The sequence below is a fragment of the Lemur catta genome, chromosome 7 (genome assembly GCF_020740605.2).
Source record: "Lemur catta isolate mLemCat1 chromosome 7, mLemCat1.pri, whole genome shotgun sequence".
Lineage (NCBI taxonomy): Eukaryota > Metazoa > Chordata > Mammalia > Primates > Lemuridae > Lemur > Lemur catta.
In genome coordinates, this window is record NC_059134.1 from 99,159,352 (window position 1) to 99,179,658 (window position 20,307).

Sequence of the window (20,307 nt, forward strand, 5' to 3'; positions counted from 1 at the left end):
CTCCGTGATCCTTCTCAAAACAGGTCCACCCCTTCTTGGGGGGCCCTTCAGGGGCCCGGACCAGCTCCCCAGAGGGCCCGCCTTCGTCCCCTTCCTGGGCACTTCTAGCTACTTCTCTGGTCATTCCATGTGAACACTTCTCTTGTGCTTCCGTGTACCATGTGTTAACTCATAGGGAGGAGGTATTATTGGCCTCGTTTTATGGATGAGGAAACTGGGGCCCAGGGAGGTTAATTATCTTCCTCAAGGTCACATAACTAGTAAATGTATTAGTGTCAAAGCTGGGATTTGAACCCAAGCTGTCTGGCTCCAAACTGTGGTCTTAGCTGCCACATTATGCTGCCTGTGGAACCAGAGCTTCCCATGCTGCCCCCGGGAGGCTGCCAAATCTCCTCCCCACCCCCCGCCCTGAGCCCTCCCCTCCAGTCTCAGCCTGGGCACCAATGGGCTGGGTGCACTGGCCTGGGCAGGGTGCAGACCTGGAGCAGCCCGGCCGCAGGGGCTCTTCCCTCCTCCTCCCTCAAGTTCCAGAGGCCTCTTGCTGGGAAATAGCAGTTTCCATGAAATGACACTTTCTCACCTAATTCTTACGTGGTCGTATGACATAGATGTTGTCACTCCCATTTTACAGGTTGGGAAAGAGGCTCATAGATTAGGTAACTTGCCTAAGATACATCTGATTCCAGAGTTCATGTGCATGATTCTGAAATCCTGAAAGAGCGAGAAATGCCTCTTCATCACCCGCCTTTCCAGCTACCTTCTCAGGGAGGCTCCCGGGACCTGAGGGCACATGAGCTAGGGCGGGTGGTGGACACATTGCAAGGGACCTGGCAGGGCCAGCAGGGCAGAATGGTGATGGGACAGCCTTGGGGCCCATGAGGCAGGGGAGTAGTGGGGGTCTGACGTGGAGGCCCTGCAGCAGCGGAGCCAGGCTGAGGTCCCCGGGCCCTTTCCTGGCGGGCAGACGGCAGCCATCCTTCAGCCAGGCCCGCTCTCCTCACAGCCATCCTGGTGATCGAGTTCATCTACGCCATCGTGGGCATCGTCTGGCTCACTCAGTACTACACCTCCTGCAACGACCTCACTGCCAAGAACGTCACCCTCGGTACGTCTGGGCGAGGCCTGCTGGAGCCTCAGCCAGCCCTAGGGGTGGAGGGGACAGGATCAGTTTCCAGGAAAAGCAGCTTGGGCCCCACCGGAGGGCATCAGCTTCTGTGTGGGTGCCCAGCAGGTTGGCTGGGCGAGGCTGCTTTCTTTATCCTTGTGGTCTGCCGCCCACCCTCAGGGACCGTGGTGTGGGGGGCAGCAGCAGGCCCAGAGCTGCGTGGGGCAAAGTTGAGGCTCCTCGACCCCTCCTTGGGAACCCCTAGAGCTGCCTGCTCCGTCTCAAGGGTGGGACTTGTGGCCGAGACTCGGCAAGTGCTTGGTCACATACATGGCCAGTGACCTTGTCTGGGGACTTCTGAGCCTTGCTCTTGGGCCCCAGACGTAGGTGGGGGTAGGGAGGCTCTCTTTCTTTAGAGCTGGGGAGCCTGGGAGGTGTCCCCCCCCAACATCTCCACCCCTTGCTTCCCACTGCCGGCCCCCCAGGGATGGTTGTCTGCAACTGGGTAGTCATCCTCAGCGTCTGCATCACTGTCCTCTGCGTCTTCGACCCCACGGGCCGCACCTTCGTCAAGCTGAGAGCCACCAAGAGAAGGCAGCGCAACCTGCGGACCTACAACCTGCGGTCAGTCAGCTGGGTGGGTGGGCCATCCCCCGGGGGGCTTTGCTGACCGGTGAGCAGAGGGGAGCTCTCTGCTCTCCAGGAGGCTGCCCCAGGCCTCCCAAACTACACATCAGCCTTGTGTGAGCCATGGGCACGAGTCAGAGGCTTAACCTCTCCCTGCCTCAGTGTCCTTGTCTGTAACGTGGGCACAATAGCAGTTCCTGCCTCATGATGTTGTTGTGAGGTTTAAACAAGATAAAATGTGCAAAGTGGCTAACACGATGCTTAGGTTTGGTAAGTGCTCAGTAGATGGCAGCTGTTGTCATCATCGTTATCAGCACCAATAATGAAGATAATAATAGTAGCAGACACTTATAAACCGAGCCAAGCACTGCATATAGTGCGTCACAACAACTCCATGAATTAGCTACCATCTGCCCTAGAATACAGGTGGAGAAACGAAGATACAGAGAGATCATGTGGTTCGCCTGAGGTTACACAGCTAGTAAATGGTGAGACTGGGAACTAGCCCAGGCAGTCTGGCTTTAGAGCCCTTGCCTAACCACTAGGTTAGGCTGCCTTTAGGATTCAGGGGTTGGAAGAGGTTAATCAAGGAAGGCTTCCTGGAGGGGGGTGAGTTTTGCATAGTGTTTTATTTTTATTATTTTTTTCTTTTCCCTTCAGATAGCATCTGAACCCATGCATGGTGTTTTAAAGAAGGGGGAAAGTGCCATGGCAGAGAAAATGAGGGTGGGCACCTAGGCAGAGTTACAATAATTCCTGGTTTGTTGAAAGAAGAAAAGGGGGGCGCTTCCAGGGTGGGTCCCAGTACCTCCCGTTAATTGAGCTGCTGAGTTAGGCCCGATGCTGAGCCCTTTACACAATTAGTCCATTTAATTCTTTTGCCAATTCTTTTGGCGATGCAGTTGTGAGACCCATTCTGCAGATGAGGAATGCAAGTCCCAGAGAAGGCAGGTCACTTGCCCTGGGTCACGCTGGTGGGGTGCGGGACTGGCACTCCTTCTGCAGCCCAGAGCAGCTGGCTCAGCAGCCGTCACCCCGGGAGCAGGCTGCCCAGGCGCCCCGTGCAGCAGGAATTCTCCCCATCCCACCCTCCTGTGCCTCTACGCTCAGCTCCCCTCGGACCTTCCACGTCAGCTCGGCACTGCAGCCAGAGCCACACCCATGCCTGGTCTGGCCACCTCCCAGCCCAAAATGTCAGGTCTGGGAGCCAAGGCTCTGGAGGCCATTCTCCGTCCCAGCACAGCTGGCCACCACCACCCATCCCATTCGTTCACTCTGAGCACATGTCCCCACCTGACCTGATTTCTGGGCTCCTTGGGTCCTGGAAAAAAATCTTCCCTTTCTGACTGTGGTGATTGTCTTTGGGGCCAGGGCAGCCAATGCCTTTGCAGCGGGGGCTGGCGGTTGCTGTCGTTTTAATTAGAAAGCTTTCCTGCAGCTTTCAGGCCCCAGTGAAGCTGAATAAGAGGACTTCAAGTTCACAGGCTGTCGACCTGCTGTGGTTTCTCCAGCTCTTGTGTGGGGCTTGGGAGGGCAGCCTAGGCTACGGGGTTTGGTTAAGTCTGACCACCTCTCAGAATGTTCTTCACTTGCTCTCCCTCTATGCTGAAACTTACAAATAGTTTTTTCAAGGAAATTTTCAAGCCAGCATGGGGACCCCTGCTGCCCCGCACTGTTAGGTTTTCTGATTTTTGAAAGTCAGGTTGCTGTTTAAGCCCTTGGCCCTTTCTCCTTCCAGTCATATCTGAGGGTGGTTATTCCCTGCGCTGCTCCCTGGAAGCCTTGACCTTGGATTTTTGCAGCAGGAATGTCTGCCTTCCTTTCACTTTAGTGAGCTGGGAGGCAGAGGGTTGCAGGGCCCAGGAACTTTCTGTTCAGACATGGTATGTGGCTCCCTGTCTTGGTCTTGGTAGCCTTACTGATGCACTAGACCAAACCTGTCACTTTCTCACTGACATTCCTGAAATCATCTTCCCCCTGGTGTTTATAAATGGTACTGCAGTACAGTATAGAGTCAGCATTTTCATCAGGCCAGGGGCCCAGCGGGAAATTCTCTTTGATGCCCATTAGGTTAGAAAACTTTAAAGAATGTAATGCTCTGGGATCCCAGCTTGGCCAGTACCCCGTCCCTACATCAAGCCCCTGGAAGGTGGGAAGTTGGTTTAGGATGCAGGGCTGCCCAAGTCCCTAAGAGCTGGCGGATCCCCAAAGCAGCAATTTCCTTGTACCCTTTCCTAAGCCCCTCCTATAGCCCTGGAAGACCCTGTGGCTCTCCTTCTCCCTGTGGCCAGCTGCCTAGTGCAGCCGGGGTTTGGGAGCAGGAAGTGTTCCTTGGCCACAGAGAGGAGCCAAGAGGCTCAAGGAGAGCCCGGCCTGTCACTCCTGAAGAATATTAAGTGCCTTGAATGCCACCCTTGCCTTCCCCTCCTGACCACCCAGCACCAGGCTTTTAAGGGGCCAGCACATGGCACAAACACAAGCCAGCTCCTCTTGCTGGGTTTGGAAGTCTGCGTTTTTATCATTGGATCTGTTATCTTTATGCTCAAACATGCTGGCTTCTGGACACCCAGCGCTGGAGGAGCCTCTCGTGGATAATTGGCCCATTGCTCTGCCTTTGGGTGCAGACCCCTGGATACCCTGATTCCCCGTCCGAGCAGCCAGGCCCTTGGGTGGGTGGGGGAGAATGGACGGGGCAGCCATGCCCATGAGGAGCAGGAGCCCTCCCCCTGCTTAGCCAGCAGATCCAAGGAACTGGGAAATGCAGAGGCTCATTTAGTCTGTAAATTTCCTGTAAGTACAGAGTTTGTGAGTATCTGGAATCCTGTCTGAGGAGAAGCAGGTCTGTCTGACAGATCTGTTCCAGGCCTTGGAACAAGATGGTAGAGAGGCCCAACACCCTGCTGACATGTCCCAGGGCACTTGGTTTGAGCCTCTGGACACTCAGGCTGCAGGGTAGCCCCCACTGTGGGCTCCTGGCCCTGAAGCCCCCGGGGCATGCCCGTGCTCAGTCTTCCAAAAGCCATGGAGCATCCCCCCTACCCTTGGCCAACAGCACACACTGTCTTAGGCTGGCAGAGTCTGCCAGGGAGTGTCCCTGCTGGCTGATAGCCAGGTCACTGGCCACCCAGCTTCGGTGGAGCCTGGGCCCTGTTCTCCCCCAGAACCCCTGCTGGGGAGCCCTTTGGTAGGGTTCTGGGAACAGGCCGCCCTGTTTCCATAGCATCTGGGCCCAGCTCTTCTGGTGCAGCCCCCTGGTCTCACACATAGCGGCTCTCTGCCTTTGCAGGCACCGTTTAGAGGAGGGTCAGGCCACCAGCTGGTCGCGCCGGCTCAAAGTGTTCCTCTGCTGCACCCGGACAAAGGACTCCCAGTCAGTAAGTACTGGAAAGTCGCTTCCCTCGGGCTCACATCATGTGGCCAGGTGACTCAGGGGCCTTTCGCTCATTTGGCAAAGCCTGGTGGGGCAGGGCTGGTGGAAGGGGGCTGGGCTCCCAGTGTGCGCAAGGTGACAGCTTGCTCACGTGAGGGTCTGTCACTAGCCAACTCCCTCCGGCATGCAAGACGCGGCTTTGTCCACTTGCTTGGCAAGGGAGCAGAGAGATGTGAAGACTTTGCATTGACCCCCTTGCAACTTACAGCCTAGTTTAGGAGAAGAAACACCCGAAAGTCAGGGCAACCCGAAGGCAGAGAAAAGTAGCCTGTCACCAGCAGCAACTTGGCTGGAAGATCTGGCGAAGCCATAAAGTGCTCGGCACGGTCCTGGGAGCTCCGAGGAGCCACCAGAGGGGCCAGACCTGGTGGTGCCAAGGCACTGCAGAAGGAAGGCAGGGTCAGCTGGGGGCGGCCCCTGGGGGGCAGGGCCTGGGGATTTTCAAGGGGCGCCCCGCAGAGAGGCAGGGACCTTAGAGATCATCCAGTCCCACCCTCGTTTTGCAGATCAGGCAGCTGAGGCCCAGAGAGGTGGACTGACTTGCTCAGCGTCCCACAGCTAGTTAGTGGCAGAGCCAGTGAGGTCAGGAGACCACAGCTCCCTGAGGCAGACAGCAAAGTGCCCTCCACGGAAGCCACCGGGAAGCCTCGAGTGGCTCCTCCCCACCAGCCGCCCCTGGTGAGCCGTAGAGTGAGTAATCAAGTGTAAGAAAGCCCCTGAGGTCCCCTGGTGGGTGGGGAGCACCCCCTCGGGTCTCTCTCCGGGGAGGTGTGAGGGGTCACAGCCCAGGGCCTGCGGCTGGCCATGCAGAGCTCAGGGAGCAGCCCCGGGTCTGCAGGGCGTCGAGGGCACGCCCACCCCTCCTGGGCATGCTGGCAGAGTCAGGGCCGTCCTCAGATGCTGGTCCCATGAAAAAGGAGAAAGGGAGCACATCCCTGGGGAGCCCCAGAGCAAGGGTCCTGTTAGGCACTGGCGGCCCCGGGGCCAGGTCCAGTCCGAAGCACGTTTTGATCAGCCTGTGCTGTGTTGCTTACAAATGTGAATTGGATGCCAGCATTTAAAAATCAGGGTGTTTACACAAATGCCTGTGTTTCTGAATCTGGCAGTGCAGGCCCTCTCCCAGGGCCGGTCAGCTGGGGCTGAGTAGTAGCTGGCTCCGGCCCCATTAGGCATTTGAGTTTGCAGCCCTTGATTTATTCTCTTGCGAGTGCCAGACACTCAAGGGTGAGACCCGCTGAGACAGAATTAGTTGCCCTGGGTTTGCTCCCACCTCAGTCTCTCCTGACAGGTTAGAGAGGACGCCCCAGACTCCAGTGTGGCCCGAGGCGGGGAAGACACAGAGCACACTGGCCTGCAGGGCTTGCCCTGTCTACCTCGCCTCCTACCCCAGGCCCAGACACGGCTGTCCTCAAGCCAGTGGCCTAGAGAGAAGCCAGATGGGCCACTGGTCTGGCAGTAACACCCCTTCTCGGGCACACTGTGGGGCTCACTGAGCTGGCAGCCCATGGGCAGCTGGAGGAGGGAATCTGAGACCTGGGGGGAACCCACAGCCCCTACGGGGGTCCTTCCAAAGTCACATCTGGTGGGGCAGAAACAACCAAGAGCTTAGTTTGGTTTCTGTGCTTAAGAGAAAGAAGCCAGGGCCATCCGAGCCATGGCTCCCAATGTCTAAGGAAAAGGAAAGGCAAAGGGGAATGGCTTGGTAGACAGGGACAGCTGTAGGGACTCCCAGGAGAGAAGAGGGCCAGGCAGTAGAGGAAGAAGGTCAGTGCTGTCCCTGACAGCGACTGCCAGATCTGTGGGGCCCCAGCACCCAGACAGGGCCCTCAGGGCCATGGCTGCACGGGGCTGCTCGGGGTCAGACCCAGCTGGTGCTGCAGAGGTGCCAGCGCGAACCTGCCCAGGGAGCCCAGAGCAGATTCCCAGCTGCCCGGCCCCGAGGGATTTATTTTTGGTCTCTTGTCCTCTCTCCTGTTCCCCTGCCACCGCCTTCCGCCTCCCTGGACCTGTAGGACGCCTACTCGGAAATTGCCTACCTCTTTGCTGAGTTTTTCCGGGACCTCGACATTGTGCCGTCCGACATCATTGCTGGCCTGGTGCTGCTCCGGCAGCGGCAGCGGGCCAAGCGCAATGCTGTGCTGGACGAGGTGAGTGTCGTGGCCCCTCGTCCAGGCAGCCTCCCCGCACCACCCTCCCAGGCCCCATCCTGTGGGCTCCCAGTGGTCACGCACTCTCTTGGGTCCTGGAGGTCACCTGCTACTCACCACCCCCCACTTGTCCTTCAGCCAGTCTTCCCATGACTACTGCTTGAGTGGCCTCTCTCTCTGGGCCACGTGTGGCTGCTTCTGGGGCCGGCCCCAAGGACTTGTAATCACAGGGGCCTAGTGAATGATGCCAGCTTTGAGCTTCAGGCCTCTGCGTTTGCTACTCCATCCCACCCCCGCGTCCCTGCCAATGCATCCATCCCAGCTAGGGTCTCTCAGCATCTCAGACCAAGTGCCATCCCCACCCCCCACCCCGGTGAGGGCTCGGAGCATCCCCATGGGCATGATGCTTTGGGTAGCAGGGGAGCAACTGGAAATACTGGGAAATGTCAGATTTTGGAAAACTGACTGCGTTTTGGAAAAGCAAGAAGCCACGTGCTCCTATGGGCTTCTCAGGCCTTTGGGAAGCAACAGAACCCGGGGCCTGGACCTCGTTTCTCAGCCATGCAGCTGGGTGAGGGGCAACAGGTCCCCCTCTTCACGCATCTGCTTTACAGGCAAACAATGACATCTTGGCCTTCCTGTCTGGGATGCCAGTGACCAGAAACACCAAGTACCTCGACCTCAAGAACTCGGTGAGTCAGAAATCACCTCCCACCCCATGCCCTGTCCATCTCTCAGCCAGAATGACCTAAGCAGACCCCTCCCAGCTGCCCTCCCAGTACTGGCCCCACGGCACCTGACCAGTCTCCCTGTTGGCTCTGCAGGGAGCTGGCCTGCTCAGATCCTGCCCCCACAGGCACCCCTCCATCCCGCCGGTTCCACAGACAATCCCCCGAATCCCTTAACCAAGCTCAGAAACGTTTGGTCCCAGCCTTTTGAGGGTACAAAGTGCTTCACGAGGGTGAGCTGCTATTATTGTTGCTGCTGCTGCTATAACAGGCAGCGGGACGTAGCCCTTTGGTGCCCAAGCTTTTTTAGTAGGAGAACCTTTTCTCAAGCGCCCTTCGCAGAAACCCAGTGTGCCACAGGGAAAGGTGGGGCTGGTCCCATGGAAACCACAGTTGGCAGCAGGGAGAGGCTGGCCCTGCCTTGGAAGCGAACCCATCTGGGTGTGTATCTGCTCCACCGCCTGCCTCCGTGGCCTTGAGCAAGTCCCCATCCCTTCTGAGCCTGTCCCTGCCTCTGTGAAATGACACCAGGCGTGCAGAGCTGTGCTGGGAGGAGGTGGCCATCGCAGGTCCAGGGCCCAGCACAGTGTTGGTCAGGATGCCGCTAGAAGGGGTTCAGCCCCTTAGAAATCCCAGTCCTTTAGGAGAGCCTCACTCTCCTGTCTGCCCACTCCCCAGAGCAGGCATTTGTATCCTCGCTAAAAACAGCCATGTCCACAGCCGGTGCCACAGACCAGCTGTCTCCGCCTAGCAGGGTCTGCCTGGCTGTTCTGCCGCCCCTCATGGTGGGGGGAGGGGCCGGGGCAGGCAGCCGAGTGCCTTGGGGTGCTGGGGTCCACACCTGCCACCTGGCAGAGGCAGCCAGCGCCTGCCCCGCCCTCCCGGCCTCCAGGGAGCTCCCGGCTGAGAGGATAATTACCCCTCAATTACCCCTGTGCTCTCATTCCTGAAGAGCAGACAGAGCCGGCCCAGGGACGCTTCCACCCCTCTGGGCCCTGATTAAGGCACTACCTATTTCAGTTCACAAGGTGACTAATCATCCTCCTTAACTTTTACAAGGTGACTAATTCCCTGTAAATGCTGAGTCTTCCTGGTGCTCGGGGCACTCGCGAAAGACTGGAAGCTTGGCTGGGACACCTCTGCCTCCCCCTCCCTACACCCCGGCAGCTGATAACCACCGTGGTGTCAACAGCAGAGACACACTGGGTTTCAAACTGGCACCTTTCTCCAGAGAGATCCCAATCTCCCCCAGAGGCAGCCCCTCCCCAGAGCCCTGGGCGGCTGTGGCTCCTGAGTCAAACTGGAGTCTCCCTGCATTGCAGACGGAGAACTGAGGACCAGAGAGACTTGGTCTCCTGCCCAGCACGGCCCATCCTGCTGCCCAAGGCCTGGACACCCCCAGCTGGAGGGCCGGGGCCTCTCAGGGTTAAATTTTCCCAGCAGCAAAGCCCCTTCTCGGGGCCTGGTTGCTGAGGTGGGGTGACGCTCTCTTCCCTCCTCTGGAAAACGGGCGAGGAAATCGATCCAGTGCTCCGAGTGATTTTCTGTCCCCAAATCATTAATTCTGAGATTGGAGCAACAGGACAGGTCTCAGGAGGATTTGTGCCCTGGTTGCATGGAGATAATTAGTGAAATGCAATTATCGTCTGGAGGAGCGGTCCCTCCCCCAAGGCCCGCCCCCACGTCTCAGGAGGACACCAGCGGACCTTCCCTCTGGGGGGTGGCTCTGCAGGGCCCGGGGGCTGCAGACAGGGAGGGCAGGGGGTGACCACCCTCCGCCTCCTCTCTTCCAGCATGAGATGCTCCGCTACAAAGAGGTCTGCTACTACATGCTGTTTGCCCTGGCTGCCTATGGGTGGCCCATGTACCTGATGCGGAAGCCTGCCTGCGGCCTCTGCCAGCTGGCTCGGTCCTGCTCGTGAGTACCCTCTCGTCCCCAGCACGATAACGCCCCCCTTCCCAGCCTGTGTGCAAGAAGGGACTGAGACAATGAAGCTGGATGCCTGAGGCGGGTCCCCCTAAACGGGACGGTGCCTACTGCCCTGCTCCCTCCTGCCTTTGGCCTGAGTGCCCTCCTCCTCACCTTCTCTGGGCCTTTCTAGTTCTGCCTCATCCCTGGGCAGTGGCTTTGTGGACTTTGGAATCACACAGTTCTGGGTGTGAATCAGACTTGTCACTTGCAGCCTTGGGCAGGTTGGTCTACCTCTCTGAGCCTCAGTTTCTTTATCTGTGAAATGGGAATGTTGAAACCTCATAGAATTTTTTTGGAGAGGACTAAAAGATGTTGCGTAATGTCCACACTGCTGGTTCCCTCCCCGTCTGGATTTCTCTCTGCCCCCTCAAGCATTCCCTTCTGTCCACATTCTTCCTTCTCTCAGCTCTCCTCCTGGGCTCTGCCTTTCTGGAAGAAAGCACTTTCCTGGTAGGGAGGCCCAATCCATAGAGGTCTCTGGAAAGGCACCAAGAAGACCCTTTAAAGGCTCCAACCTTCTTCACCGGGAGCTGGGAAGGGCCCCAGCCCCAGATCTGGCCTGCAGCCTGGCTCCGCCCCAACCCACCACCTGGGGCCTGGGTGGACTCTGTTCTCCTAAGTGGGCCAGAGAAGGGCACCTGCTCCAGGGAGGACACCTCCCTGTCCTTGGTGTCTCCGCCCTCAGCCCATGCCAGGCAGAAGGAGGACAGCTCCCTGGGCTCCTGTTCCGGAAAGGCTGGCATGCTGGGCAAGCAACTTCTGTCCTCGACACCCCTGCCCTCAGGGCCCAGCCGCCTGCTCTGCGGTGCCTTCCTCTCCAGAAAGCTGGTGGTTCTTGGGGCCTTGTGCTCACCACCCCCAGCAGCTGACCAGAGAGGACCAGGGCACCTCATGCCCCCTACCCACCTTTGCCAGCTGCACGTGCCTGGCATTCTTCCCAGTATCCTTGGGAGTCCCAGCTGTGGCTGCGAACTTCTCAAAATGGGCACCAGGCCTGAGACTGGGGCTCTGGCGGGCCCTACTCCATTACTCACTGGCAGCGTGGGGCATCTGTTGGAGCCTCAGTTGCCTCATTTGTAACTGGTGGTATCTGTCCTACCTGCCCCTAGGGTGCTTCAGAATCTAGACAGTCACTGGCAGGTTGGGCTCTCGGTGCCCTGCAGACAGGAGGGATGTTGGCATTTGTGTCAGACTTTTTAGTGCTGCAGAGAGAGAGCAGGGGTCCTCAGACCCCACAGGGGCCAAGCAGACCCCTGGCTGGAAGGACCGGGTGCCTGTGGGCAGAGAGGAGGCAGGCCTGCAGCACAGGCCCACAGACAAGGATGGCAGGACAGAGGCCAGTGCCCGTCTCAGCACCCCAGGCTGTCCACGGTGGCCAGGTTCCCAGGGCCAGTCAGAGGAAGGGCTGCCCACCTGCCTGGGGCCAGGACTCTCACCTGGCGGGGTTTCTTCCATCCCAGAGCACGGCAAGCCCTCAGGAGACCCGCTCAGCTGCACCCCGCCCTGGATGTGTGGTAGGTCTCCCTGCCCCGGGCAGGAGATGCCCTGCCAGAGACCAGGCTGGTGGTCAGGCCCCACAGCCTCCTCGGGGTGGGCGTGCTGCCCTGGAGGCCGCCGCGGGGCTTCTCCTGTCCGGGCTGTGGGCCTCAGATCACCGACTCGGAGGCAGCCATCTCTCTGGAGAGAGCAGGAACCACCACTTACTAAGCACCAGCTGTGTACCAGGCCCTTTCTGCATCTTGGGCCTTTGACCTCATATCAGCCTCATGAAGTAGCCATCAGCACTCATTCTTACAGAGGGGGAAACTGAGGCTTGGAATCCTCGTGATCAGGAGGTGACACACCAGAGCAAGGGTTCAAACCTGTCTCCAGGCTCCGGAGGCCACGCTGTGACGGCCTCGTGCTCAGTTGAGGTTGGAGAGAGGGACGGCCGCATTGCACCCAGGCCCCGGACCCCCAGACTCAGGCCTGCTGCTGCGGGGCCTGGCGGTGTGTGGGCCCGGCTCTCCCAGCATGCACCGGGCCATCTCCCACCCCCAGGCCCAGTGGCTTCCTTAGCGCGGCCTCCCCTTGTCTGAAGGTGTGAAACGGGCCGCAGGTGCTCCTCCTCCGAGTGGAGACAAACCTCCCAACATCACCAAAATTCAGGATTCTTACTAAAATCTCAGCTGTCGCCCCATGGCAGCTGGCAGGCCGGTCACATGCTCCAGGCGGCTGGTGTCCGCCGCGCCCAGGTGGGTGCCCAGCGGAGAGGCCCCCTCGTTCACTTTCAGCCGTGTGCCTGGCGCTGTTTCTGGCGCAGGGACGTAGCTGGGAACCTGCCCTGTGGAGCAGACAGCACACAGACGAGGAGACGTGTAGTTTGTGGGAGCAGATAGGTGCTGCGGGCAGACGTAAAGCTGGGTGCCTGGTGGGGATGGGGAATGCCAGGGGCAGGGCAGGGCTGGCCATGCTAGACGAGGTGGCCAGGGTGGCTGGCCCTGTACCGTAACATTTGAACAGAGGCCTGAGGAAGTGAGAGCAGAAGAGCACTTGGGCACGAGGAGCTGCAGATGCAAACACACTGAGGCAGGCCTGTGTCCGGCGGGACTGCGTCCAGGCGCCTGAACAGGGCAAGGAGGTGGAGAGACCAGGCCAGGTGGGGCGGGCAGGGTGTTGCTGCATGGCCTGAATTATCTTAAAAGGGTCACTCTGCTGCTGAGTTGAGAACGTAGGGGGCAGGTGTGGACAGGGATGCCGGTCATGGCCACTGCACTACTCCTGGGCAGGTAGGGGAGGGGGTGGAGGCGAGGGAGCAGTTGGGGTCCGGCCCTGAGTCTGAAGGTAAAGCCGAGTGGGTGTGCTGACCGAGTGGCATGGCTGCGGTGGCGGGGGGCTGAGCACCTGGCAGGGCCCGGGGAAGGCCCTGGGAGGACGGGGGTGGGAGCCAGGGGCAGGGTTTGGGACCTGGAAGTTGCCGGATGTCCGAGGGGGGATGTTGCGTAGGTGGTTGGGTGGAGCACCTAGAGGTCGGAGCAGGTCTGGAGTGGAGTCCCGAGCACAGGAGCACAGGTTGCACCTAAGCCCAGGCGGGATGAGCACACAGAGGAGTGAGCACAGCTGGAGGGATGCGGAGGCCCAGGGCTGGCCCCTGGTCCCTCAGTGTCGGGGTGCCGTGAGGAGGCCCCGCCTGGAAGAGAGATCCTGGAGAGGGGGGCCTTGGGTCAGCTGCTATCAGGAGCTCCAGTAAGAGGACTGGGAACGGCCGACGGATTCGGCAATGTGGAGCTCACCCAGGACTTAGCAAGGGCCGTTTTGGAGATGATTTAGGAGAAGGGGAGGGGCTGAAAGCCCAACTGGAGCTGGTTCCAGGGAGGATGGCAGGAGAAGCTTGCTCAGTCAGGGGTTCCCTGGCCCTGAGCTCTCTGCCACCCCACCCCAGGTGCTGCCTGTGCCCGGCGAGGCCCCGGTTCGCCCCTGGAGTCACCATCGAGGAAGACAACTGCTGTGGCTGTAATGCCATTGCCATCCGGCGGCACTTCCTGGACGAGAACATGACTGCGGTGGACATCGTCTACACTTCCTGCCATGACGCGGTGAGTGTGGGCTGGGGCCAGGCAGGGCTGGGGCCTAGTGTCCCCAGGAGCAGGCAGCTAAAGGCCTGGGGTGCTGAGGCCATCCTTCCTGGCCTCCCCGAGCCGAGCAGACCAGAGGTGGGCCCCTCCTTCTCCCCGTACTCTGGCCAGCACCACTTCTGGGGCAGAGAAAGTGGACACTAACCCCACACCCAGCACTGGGATTTCCTGGCCCCAGCTGTTTGGGGAAAGGGAACGACGGCAGGGGCAGTGAGGCTTCGAGGAGGGGCAGCCATCCATCTGGACTCAGCAGGCAGGATGGCAGCGCTCAGGGCCGCCTGAGTCGGTGAGGAGCTGGGAGGGCAGGGCAGGCCTGTGTGCTGGGAAAGGGCAGGAAATACAGTGACCCTGGGAGTCTTGCAGGTGTCCAGGGCCCCATGGCTGGCAGAGCCAAATTTCCTGGCCAGGAAAGATGCTGAGGTCCCTTTCCCCGAGTTTGGCCCCATCCGGAGGCCACTCAGGCTCACAAGCTGCCCACCTCCTAGGTCTATGAAACACCCTTCTACGTGGCCGTGGACCATGACAAGAAGAAGGTGGTGATCAGTATCCGGGGGACCCTGTCCCCCAAGGTACGCTGCCCGTGGCTCCCAGCCCCTGGGGGTGCCTGCCTCCCTCTTCCTGTCCTCCTCAGCACCCGCTCACCTGTCTCCTCTCTCACCCCCAGGATGCCCTGACCGACCTGACCGGCGATGCTGAGCGCCTCCCCGTGGAGGGGCACCACGGCACCTGGCTGGGCCACAAGGTACCCCGCCCTGGGGGCCCCTCCCTCTGCTCCTCCCCTGCCAGCATGCAGACATGTGCTGCTGTTGGCAGTTCTCCCAGCCCCCTGGGCTCACTAGAAGAGACTGGTCAGAGAGGTATAGATTCATCTGGAGGATCCACTGCAGCCCACCCACCGAGATCCCCGGGGGCCCTGCCCAACCCAAATAGGCAGCTGGGAAGAGATCACCCCAGTTTCTATTGGACACACCACCCCTCTGAGCGTCAATTTCCTCATCTGTGAAGTGGAAAGGGATGTGATTAGTGTCCCTCGGCCCCCACGGCTGGGCTGTTATGAGGACCAAAGAGGAAAGTGGGCGGGACAGGGTTAGCGAGCCGCAGCTGCTGTGGTTTGCTGGTCACCGGGAGGCCTCCCTTCAACACCCCGCTCTGTTCCTCCTCACCAGGGAATGGTCCTCTCAGCTGAGTACATCAAGAAGAAGCTGGAGCAGGAGATGGTCCTGTCCCAGGCCTTCGGGCGAGACCTGGTGAGGCATCTTCTATGCCACCAAGCCCTCATTGCACCCAGCTCTCCCTCCGGCAAGGCAGCAAAGGGGAGGGGACAAATGATGGGGGCCTCGCTTCTGCCCCAGCAGGCCTAGCCCCTGTGCCCCATCTGATGCTGCCTCCCACCTGCTCCTTGCTTGGTCCTGCCGACCCCTCCTCCTCTGTGCCAGCTCCTCCTGGTGCCCTGCTTGGCCCCACCTGCAGTCATGGGCACCTGCTCTGTGCCAGACACTGGAGACACAAAGATAATCTGGGCTGTGTGGCTCCTAAGCCTCATAGCTGCAGAACCATTCATCAGAAGGAAATTTTATGGAGCAGCTCAAAACATGGAGCAGAATGAGAAAGTAATCACAGAGCAGATAGGAGGAGCGCTGCCTCGCTTGGGGGCGACCTGAGCCCTGCCCACTGCCACTCCCAGTGCCGCGGCTCCCAAGGCTGCCAGCTGCCCTTTCCAAAGCAAAGCAGTCCCTGGCCTCAGGGGACTCAGTCCAGCAGTCAGGGTAGAAGGGGATGGGGACAGGTAACCAAATGATTATAACAGAGTGTAATATAACCACTATGGCGATTAAAAGGTCTACCCCAGGTACAGATGCGGCGATTAAAAGGTCTACCCCAGGTGCAGATGCGAGGCCTAGGAGGGAGGGAGCCGCTGCTGGAAAGTCAGGGAGGGCTTCTTGGGATGCAGCCTCTGAGCAAGGTCTTGAAGGATAAGTGGGGGGTTGTTAAATAGTCTCCTAGGCAGTCACTCTGTGGGGACCTAGCTCGACTCTCCCTCTGCCCCAGCATCCACACAGCACAGGCATGACCCCAGGACTCTGGGAGGACCCCTCTGTGTCCCTGGTGTCGGCTAAGGCAGTCCACTTGGCAGGCGGTGGGGCAGGGCACTCAGGCTTCTCTCGGTCCCCAGGGCCGCGGAACAAAACACTACGGCCTGATTGTGGTGGGCCACTCCCTGGGTGCAGGCACTGCTGCCATCCTCTCCTTCCTCCTGCGCCCACAGTACCCGACCCTCAAGTGCTTTGCCTACTCGCCCCCGGGGGGCCTGCTCAGGTGAGTAGTCTGTGGCCTCCGGGTTGGCTGGAGCAGGTAGGACCGGTGGGGGCTGAGGGTCAGACTGGGCAGTCTGGCTTCCGGTCACAGGGAGGCCTGGGAACGGCCTGGTGGCTGGAGCGTGGAGGTGGTGGGGACTCTGTAGAATGCCGTGCGGACCCTGGGATCTACCCCAGCAAAGCCTTAGCAGCAGGAGGCAGAGCCGGGAGCCCAGCCTGGCACCTGTCAGCTCCCCAGAAGGCCTCCAGTGCAGGAGCTGGGGGAGGGGCGCCCAGGCAGGTGCAGGAGCTGGGGGAGGGGCGCCCAGGCAGGTGCAGGAGCTGGGGGAGGGGCGCGCAGGCAGGTGCGGAGCTGGGGGAGGGGCGCGCAGGCAGGTGCGGAACTGGGGGAGGGGCGCCCAGGCAGGTGCAGGAGCTGGGGGAGGGGCGCCCAGGCAGGTGCAGGAGCTGGGGGAGGGGCGCCCAGGCAGGTGCAGGAGCTGGGGGAGGGGCGCCCAGGCAGGTGCAGGAGCTGGGGGAGGGGTGCTGCAGGAGGGCTCCTCTGGAACACCATGGCCCCTCCCCCTCGGCTCAGCCTCCACCTCGGCTTCCCTTGCAGCGAGGACGCGATGGAGTACTCCAAGGAATTTGTGACTGCTGTGGTCCTGGGCAAAGACCTCGTCCCCAGGCAAGTCACCCCTGCACATGCTCCTCTGCCAGGCTACTCCTCCCTCCTCCGGGCCACGCCCCACTCTCTCAGTCGCAGTCCCTCAGCTCTAGCCCCCATGTCTCCCTAGGGCCCCCAGGGCCCCCAACCCACCCTCAGCTGCCAGGTGAAGACAGGTTCCTCGCCCTCCTCAGCTCTGCTCTCTGAGCTGCAGGCTGCCCTCCTCCCTGGGGATCCAGGCTGACTGGTCTTCCTGCTGTGGGCTGGGCATGCACCTGCCCCCGCCGTCCCCACCGCCCTCGCCGTCCGCCCTCTGCCCCTCCCAGCCCCTGGCCGGGCCCAGCTGACCAGGCCCATCTCTTGCCCTCCCCAGGATCGGCCTCTCGCAGCTGGAAGGCTTCCGCAGACAGCTCCTGGATGTGCTGCAACGAAGCACCAAGCCCAAAGTGAGCTCCCGCCTGGGCACCCTGGCCTCGGCAGCCTTGTCTGTCCCCGTCCTTGTCCCCACTGGTCCCTTGGGACAAAGCACAAGAGGCCGCAGCTGTGGCCAGGGCTGGGTATGGCTGGTGTCATCGAACTTCAGGCTATCAGACCCTCAGTATCTCCAAGCTCAACACATCCGACCCTTGTAATTGTGCAGATGGAGAAACTGAGGCCTAGAGAGGGAGGGATTTGCTCTTGCTCACGTGACAAGTCATAATGGAATCAGGACTCCCATCACACAGAACTGCCCAAAGTCAGGAGAACGTGATCCCTGAGGCTTAGCGCTGTGAGCGGGTGAAGGGGGGCCTCTGGGGGAGCCTCCTGGGACTCCCAGGCTCAAGGAAGCTGGAAATGCCCTGTGGAGAGGATTTGGGTACAGTTTGTTCTGATTTTCTGCGGTGGCCAAAGGAGGGGGTCAGCCCTTCCTAATCTGCACGAGGGCTGTAGAGGACACTAGTGGGCTCTTCCCTGTGCCAAGTTGGCCTTCAGCAGCCAGGCCAGGCACCCTGAAGCAGGCCAGGTGCAGGTGGCGGCAGGTGCAGACCAGCAGGTCACCCCGTTATCCCCCCAAGTAGGCCTCACCCCCATTTGCCGGTTTAGCCCAGTCTGGACTGTTCCCAGCTTTGGTGCCCGTGACCCTGTGGCAGGCAGGGCCCTGGGCCAGGTAGCAGGCTCCAGGCAGCGGGCAGGGCAGCAGAGCTCTGTGGGACCACGTCTGCAGCAGGAGCCTGGTTCCTCCAGACCCAGTCCCGGGCATTTGTCAGGCCAGCCCTGGCGGCTACAGCTGGACTGAACTTCGGGGTCTGTTCTGCCTCTGACTTGCAGAGTGACCTAGAGCAAGTCCCTGCCCCTCACTGGGCCTGTCTCCCCATCCACTAGATGATGGGTTGGCTGGGCTTCCAGCCCCTTGCCAGCCCTGAAATTCAGCAATTCCCTGTCATCTGTCATTGGCATCTTACTGGCCATCTGGCCACCGTACACCTCAGCCTCTGCCTCTTCAGGTGGGCACCAACTTTGCTGCTCTGGCCACTGCCCTTCTCCCTCCCGTCGCCCGCCCCCCTCACCTGTTGAGCCCTCGTCCTCGGCACTCCTGCTCCTGCCCCCCAGCCAGTGCTGCTCAGCTCTGTGCTCATCTCCCTGCTGCCCCACACAGTGGCGAATCATCGTGGGGGCCACCAAATGCATCCCCAAGTCCGAGTTGCCTGAGGAGGTGGAGGTGACCACCCTGGCCAGCACGCGGCTCTGGACCCACCCCAGCGACCTGACCATTGCCCTTTCGGCCAGCACCCCGCTGTACCCACCCGGCCGCATCATCCACGTGGTCCACAACCACCCTGCGGAGCAGTGCTGGTAGGTGCTGCCCCGTGTCCTGGGTGGGCTGCTGCGAGGCAGCAGTGGCCAGGGCAGGGGCTGCGTCCTCCAGGGGTCGTGGGGGTAAGGCCGGCCTTGGCTCAGTCACCCATCAGGTCTGGGGGCCGAGGCTGGCAGACAGTGGCCCACAGAGGGGGTTTCCCCAGCCTGGGGTCTGGAAGTGGAACCAGAGGCCAGCCCCGAGCGGGACTCCAGGCTCCTCTCTCAGCGTCAGCCCTTCCTTGGTGGTTCCCAAGGAAGCTCCCCCAACTCATGGTCCACTTGAATATGGGGACCCTGGAAGGCTCACCCCTAAGGCCCTGGCCAGCTCACACCGCCGGTCTCACTTGGCGTCACTGAGAGGGTTAGTTGGCACATAGCCGTGGGCAAGGACCGGTGTCTGGGACAGGAGAGAGCGGACCAACCCCCCCTTCAGAGGGTTGGTCCCTGGCCCCTCCTCCCAGTATGGGCTGCCCCCCGACACAAAGCTGGGGAGCTGGGCCCTGCCCAGGTGGAGCAGGTGAAAAGGCCATGTAGGGGCTGTGGCTGAGGCTTGAGATCTGCCTTCCTCAGGCTGAGCACAGGCCAGGCCAGGCCCGGCTGGGCAGGGGGCCTCCAAATCCACGCCCAGCCCTGCTATTCATGGGCAAAGGGCAGAGCCAGGCCCTGGGGGCCAAGGGCTGGGCAGGCAACCCCACCCCTCAACTTCTCTCGGGCCTGCTGTGTCCCTCTCAGCTGCTGTGAGCAGGAGGAGCCCACCTATTTTGCCATCTGGGGCGACAACAAGGCCTTTAACGAGGTGATCATCTCGCCGGCCATGCTGCACGAGCACCTGCCCTACGTGGTCATGGAGGGCCTCAACAAGGTGAGCCCCAGGCAGCCCCTCAGCAGCACCCACAAGTGGCCTGCAGGTCAGATCATTGTCCCCATTTCACAGAAAATGGGGCTCAGGCTCAGGGAAGGCAGGTGGCTGAGCCAGAGTCCATAGCTGGTGGAGCCAGAAGGCCCAGCTCAAGTCCTTCGACTCCACACCCTGGCTCTTTCCATATCACTGCATTGCCCCGTGGTGGGAAGACATTTAGGAGACTCCCAGGGGCCTGTCCCTGAGGTAGGCTAAGCTCAGAGGCCCTGAAGGCCACCTGGCACTTAACAGACAGATGGCCAAGCAGCGACAGCCTCAGCTGTACCCTGGCTACTGAAAGGCGGGACACAGGGCAGGAGCACACCAACCTTGTCAGTCTGTGGGGCAAGTCCCAGGCCTTCTCGAGGAATAGGGACCTCAGGAGGAAGAGAGTGGGACCCAAGGGACCCCATGATGCTCTGTGTGGCCCGAGAGGCCTGGGCTTGGGCTCCTGCCCCGCTCTGGCCCCAGGGCTGGGTCTGCCGCCCCTCCACCACCACCAGCTTGCCCCATCCTGTCCACAGGTGCTGGAGAACTACAACAAGGGGAAGACAGCTCTGCTTTCTGCTGCCAAGGTCATGGTGAGCCCCACTGAGGTGGACCTGACTCCCGAACTCATCTTCCAGCAGCAGCCACTCCCCACGGGGCCGCCCATGCCTGCTGGCCTCGCCCTGGAGCTGCCAGCCGCAGACCACCGCAACAGCAGCGTCAGGTGAGTCCTGGCCTCCCCCAGCCCATCCCGCAGTGTGTGGTTGCAGAAGGCGTGTACTCATGTGCACATGCTGGGCCATGTGTGTTCATAAAGCTCCACCCAGGAGGGCTTGAACTTGCCCCTCTGCTCTGCAGCTCTCTCACTCTCCTCTGACTATCCCCCAGCCACGACCCCTGAAGCCCACGTGGACTAGGGGGCATCTAGGCACACACAGCCCCACAGACCTCGGGCCACAAACACAGATTCGCCCACACTCACTTAGACCCAAAGAGATGGA

The 20,307-nt window shown here is 60.6% G+C and overlaps 1 protein-coding gene across 2 annotated transcripts in view; it reads left to right on the forward strand.

Annotated features, from left to right (window-relative positions):
• DAGLA (diacylglycerol lipase alpha) overlaps positions 1 to 20,307 on the forward strand; it is a 63,629-nt gene that overhangs the window by 38,586 nt on the left and 4,736 nt on the right. For both annotated transcript variants that reach the window (XM_045555833.1, XM_045555832.1), the window contains exons 4-19: positions 1,004 to 1,105; positions 1,591 to 1,729; positions 5,019 to 5,106; positions 7,175 to 7,309; positions 7,924 to 8,001; positions 9,831 to 9,955; positions 13,431 to 13,584; positions 14,109 to 14,192; positions 14,288 to 14,365; positions 14,790 to 14,870; positions 15,797 to 15,939; positions 16,537 to 16,605; positions 16,958 to 17,030; positions 18,221 to 18,417; positions 19,153 to 19,282; positions 19,843 to 20,030. In XM_045555833.1, coding sequence (XP_045411789.1) covers positions 1,004 to 1,105; positions 1,591 to 1,729; positions 5,019 to 5,106; positions 7,175 to 7,309; positions 7,924 to 8,001; positions 9,831 to 9,955; positions 13,431 to 13,584; positions 14,109 to 14,192; positions 14,288 to 14,365; positions 14,790 to 14,870; positions 15,797 to 15,939; positions 16,537 to 16,605; positions 16,958 to 17,030; positions 18,221 to 18,417; positions 19,153 to 19,282; positions 19,843 to 20,030 — 1,864 coding nt within the window. The remainder of the gene's footprint in view (positions 1 to 1,003; positions 1,106 to 1,590; positions 1,730 to 5,018; positions 5,107 to 7,174; positions 7,310 to 7,923; positions 8,002 to 9,830; positions 9,956 to 13,430; positions 13,585 to 14,108; positions 14,193 to 14,287; positions 14,366 to 14,789; positions 14,871 to 15,796; positions 15,940 to 16,536; positions 16,606 to 16,957; positions 17,031 to 18,220; positions 18,418 to 19,152; positions 19,283 to 19,842; positions 20,031 to 20,307) is intronic.